We start from the raw sequence: 3,661 nt of genomic DNA, 5'->3' as shown, positions 1-3,661 counted from the left end.
CAAAACGCCATCCCAAACTCACTCGCACTCTCTCTCTCTCTATCTATATATTGACACTCCCACGTGAAGCAAATGCATGCAACAATAATACGCACGCAGCTGGGCTTCCACTCCACGTGACACACAGCGCCATGCAAACTCTCTCTCTCACTATATATATCTTCGTATTGACATTCACATTCTATCTGAGCAAGTGCACCGCCACATATCGGCCTAGCGATAATCAATAACATTACTATATACACACCGCTTAGTGTTTGCCTAGACAATTTTCACCCGCTCTTGAGAGGAAGAAGAAGAGAAGAGAAGAGAAGATGGGGTTGAGCAATGCGTGGGGCGTATCGGAGGGAGTGTTGCCGGCGTTGATGGTGAACATCGCAATCTATGTTGCTGTCATTAGACGCGCCGTCATACATTGCTTCCATAAACTCAGCTTCATCACATGCAAATCAATAGAGGCGCCGCTGCCGGGGTCATTAGGGCTGTGCCGCGTGAAGAAATTGCAGGCCAGTGATGAAAGGCTAAAGTGCATATTCTGCTTGCGGAAAGCAAAGGAAGGGGAGCAGATTGCAGCCCTTCCATGTGACCACGCTTTTCACGGGGGATGTCTGGAGAAGTGGCTTCAACGACACACTCTCTGTCCTCTCTGCAAATGTCATCTCCATCAATCTACATACTTCAAATCAGAGGAATCAGATTGCTTTAACATCACATACTAAGCTTCATTTTAACATAATGTGTTAAATAGTCAAAATTGACATATTATTTCCAAGCTTAATTTTCTTTTAAGTGTGTGATATTTTAGGATGGCCAAAAGAATTACTACGACTCTCCATGAAAATAGTCAGAAAGAGACGAGGTGGTTCTGATTTGGGTTATATATCATACTTCTCTACCCATTTTTATAATGAAGATTCATGTGAATACTTTTTACATTGTCCAATGTTATAAATATTGTCTCCCAACTGGTCAGATGTGTGTAGAAACTATTATAAATATTGTCTCCCAACTGGTCAGATGTGTGTAGAAACTACAGCTACTGTTTTGGAAGATTTGCATGTCAACTTCTTTTCATAAGGGTCCGTTTGGTTCGTGGAATTTAAAAAACTTGGATTTGTACAAACTTTGGTTTAGCCAAATCAAAGTTTTGTATATCTTTATTCCAATTTTTGAGATTTCACTGGGAAGATCAAAGTTTTGTATATCTTTATTCCAATTTTTGAGATTTCACTGGGAAGATGCCTCTTTCACTTTTGTATATCTTTATTCCAATTTTTGAGATTTCGCTGGGAAGATGCCTCTTTCACTGCTTCACACATTTTTATGCGTAAGCTTGGAATTGAAGGTAAATTTCAAAAAGTAGTCCAATCTATTGTTTTTACACTTCTTAAAAAACAAAATCAGGTTTTGATTTTTAATTCCTACTTTTTTGAAGAAATCACAAAAACTGGTTTTGAGGCAAAATTGGAAGTTACGTATGCTAATTCCATTTTGCAAATTTTGAAACAAGCGCACAAATTTTCAAATTCGGATTTTGAAAAATCCAATTCTTGTCCTACTGTCTCCAAAATTTATTTGCATACCAGTTTTCAAAAAAGTATTGTGGAAGGTTCCATGTATTTGAACTATTTTGTACTGTGGACTATTTTGTACTGTGGAGGCTACAAAATATTACTTTTGGGAGACTTTGTGGATCATATATAAATATTTAATATTATTATGTAATATGGACTCTCAACATGTCAGATTTAAACTATTTATGTTATACTGGGTGTAATACTTCTAGCATTTTAGGGTTCGGTAATGTGGATCATGTTATAAATAATCCCGAGACTGTGCTTGAGAAAGCCGATAACTGGATGAAATTTTAACATGGTTCAACTTTTAAAATATGGTTTGTGAGGAAAGCATTTGAAATTAATATAGAAAGAATATGCCATAAAACAACAGAATAGATGCTCAGATAAATGAATATGGACACGGTTATTTTCTTACAAAGAATGTCCATTTGACTGTTTTTTCAAGATTACAAAAATACAATGGTAAGATTTTACCAAAATTTTAGAGTGAATTCATCTTGAATTTTAAAATTTGTTGATTTCAATGATAAATAACAGAAAACATCACAAAATCTAGAAAAAAAACACATACATAAATTTTATTTTATTTTTTTAATTTTGACTTTAGATGATTTTGTGAGGCCTATAGCTAGCCCAATGAATATAATATCACATCACATCGTTAGATAGGGAGTAATAGACGTGTACGAGAGGTGTGAGCTTTACTTCTCTAGATTTTAGTACTCATTACAATTTATTATTTCTGCAAAATAATTTTATTCATTACAATTCATTATTTTTAGAAAATAATTTTGACTTCATTGTTTTTAAAAGTCTATTATTTTTTTATAAATGTATAAATATTCATTGTATATAACAAATTATACAATAGAATAAATTATTTGTTGTGTGATGGAAAGGATATTAATAAGTTATTTTTATAATATAATTAATTAGTTCAATGATTTATATATCATGGATATATACATATAATTGTGTGCATATTGGTGTCAATGATAAATATCATTGTGTGCATATTGGGGGATGTATAGATGTTATGCTTCCGACTTTCTATCTACGCTTGATCTTTCTAAATGGCTGGAATCTCACATCAATTGACCCCCTTAGACTCGATTACCCCTACGTTAGAATTTTATGGCCCCCCTCAACAGATTATTCCCTACTAAAATAGGTAAAATATATAATATTAAATTAAATAATTGTATGCATATTGATGGATGTAGATTTATATTATCTAATAAACATGTAAAATATATAGTATTAAATAAAAAAATTTCAGATAAAAAGATATTGATTTTTGGTACAAACTCTTTATCTTCTTTGTTTACTTTTATTTTGGCTGCTATTCTACTTTGTTGTCTTTCCCACTCTTACTTTTTTTCCTTCTCCTTCTCTTCCTTGATCTAGTTATGATTCTTCTCTGTCCTTCTCTTCCTTTTCATCCTCCTCCTTTAACTTCTATTTTCTTTTTCACACACACACATACACACACACACACACACACACACACACACACACACACATGTGTGTGTGTATGTATATATATATACATGTGTGTGTGTGTGTGTGTGTGTGTGTGTGTGTGTGTGCGTGCGTGCGTGCGCATGTGTACATACATATATATATGTATGTATATATATACATGTATGTATGTATGTATGTATGTATGTATGTATGTATGTATGTACATTTCAAATCTTTTTATTTTTATTTAAGTATTTTTTTAGTTTATATATTTTTCTAGTATTTATTAGTTGGATAAATTATATGAAGTGATCATCTTATTATGCAATGTTCATACATTACAATTTTCTATTAAATCATACATCTTTATCAATTAATGTTATTTATGTCTTGCAACAAACAACCACCTCATGAATAAATAGAAAATTATATGAGTGACTATCATAATATAAGATATATCATCTTAAAAAGGAATAGTAGTTATATTTTCCACATCATCTCTTCTAGAATGCACCATCTAGATCTTGTTGTATGAGATAAGTATATGGGTGTTGAGATGACTATATGAGTATATAGTTACTATCTTAGACTATATCTCTCTTGATAAAGTTTTGTTT

The 3,661-nt window shown here is 32.3% G+C and overlaps 1 protein-coding gene across 1 annotated transcript; it reads left to right on the top strand.

The window, feature by feature from the left end:
• The first annotated feature begins 314 nt into the window (after nt 1–314).
• Nucleotides 315–719, top strand: LOC149538906 (RING-H2 finger protein ATL54-like). The gene has a single exon (XM_089802498.1). The coding sequence runs from the start codon at nt 315–317 to the stop codon at nt 717–719; it is 405 nt and encodes a 134-aa protein (XP_089658624.1).
• The last annotated feature ends 2,942 nt before the right edge of the window (nt 720–3,661 follow it).

The sequence above is a fragment of the Cupressus sempervirens genome, chromosome 9 (assembly GCF_028749045.1).
Source record: "Cupressus sempervirens isolate cs-2001-9-10 chromosome 9, ASM2874904v1, whole genome shotgun sequence".
Classification (NCBI taxonomy): domain Eukaryota; kingdom Viridiplantae; phylum Streptophyta; class Pinopsida; order Cupressales; family Cupressaceae; genus Cupressus; species Cupressus sempervirens.
The sequence above is the reverse complement of the archived record's forward strand: the minus strand, read 5'-3'. Positions and strand labels throughout refer to the sequence as shown.

Coding starts and splice junctions, on each gene's coding strand:
- LOC149538906 (XM_089802498.1), top strand. CDS start 315: ATGGGGTTGAGCAATGCGTGGGGCGTATCGGAGGGAGTGTTGCCGGCG.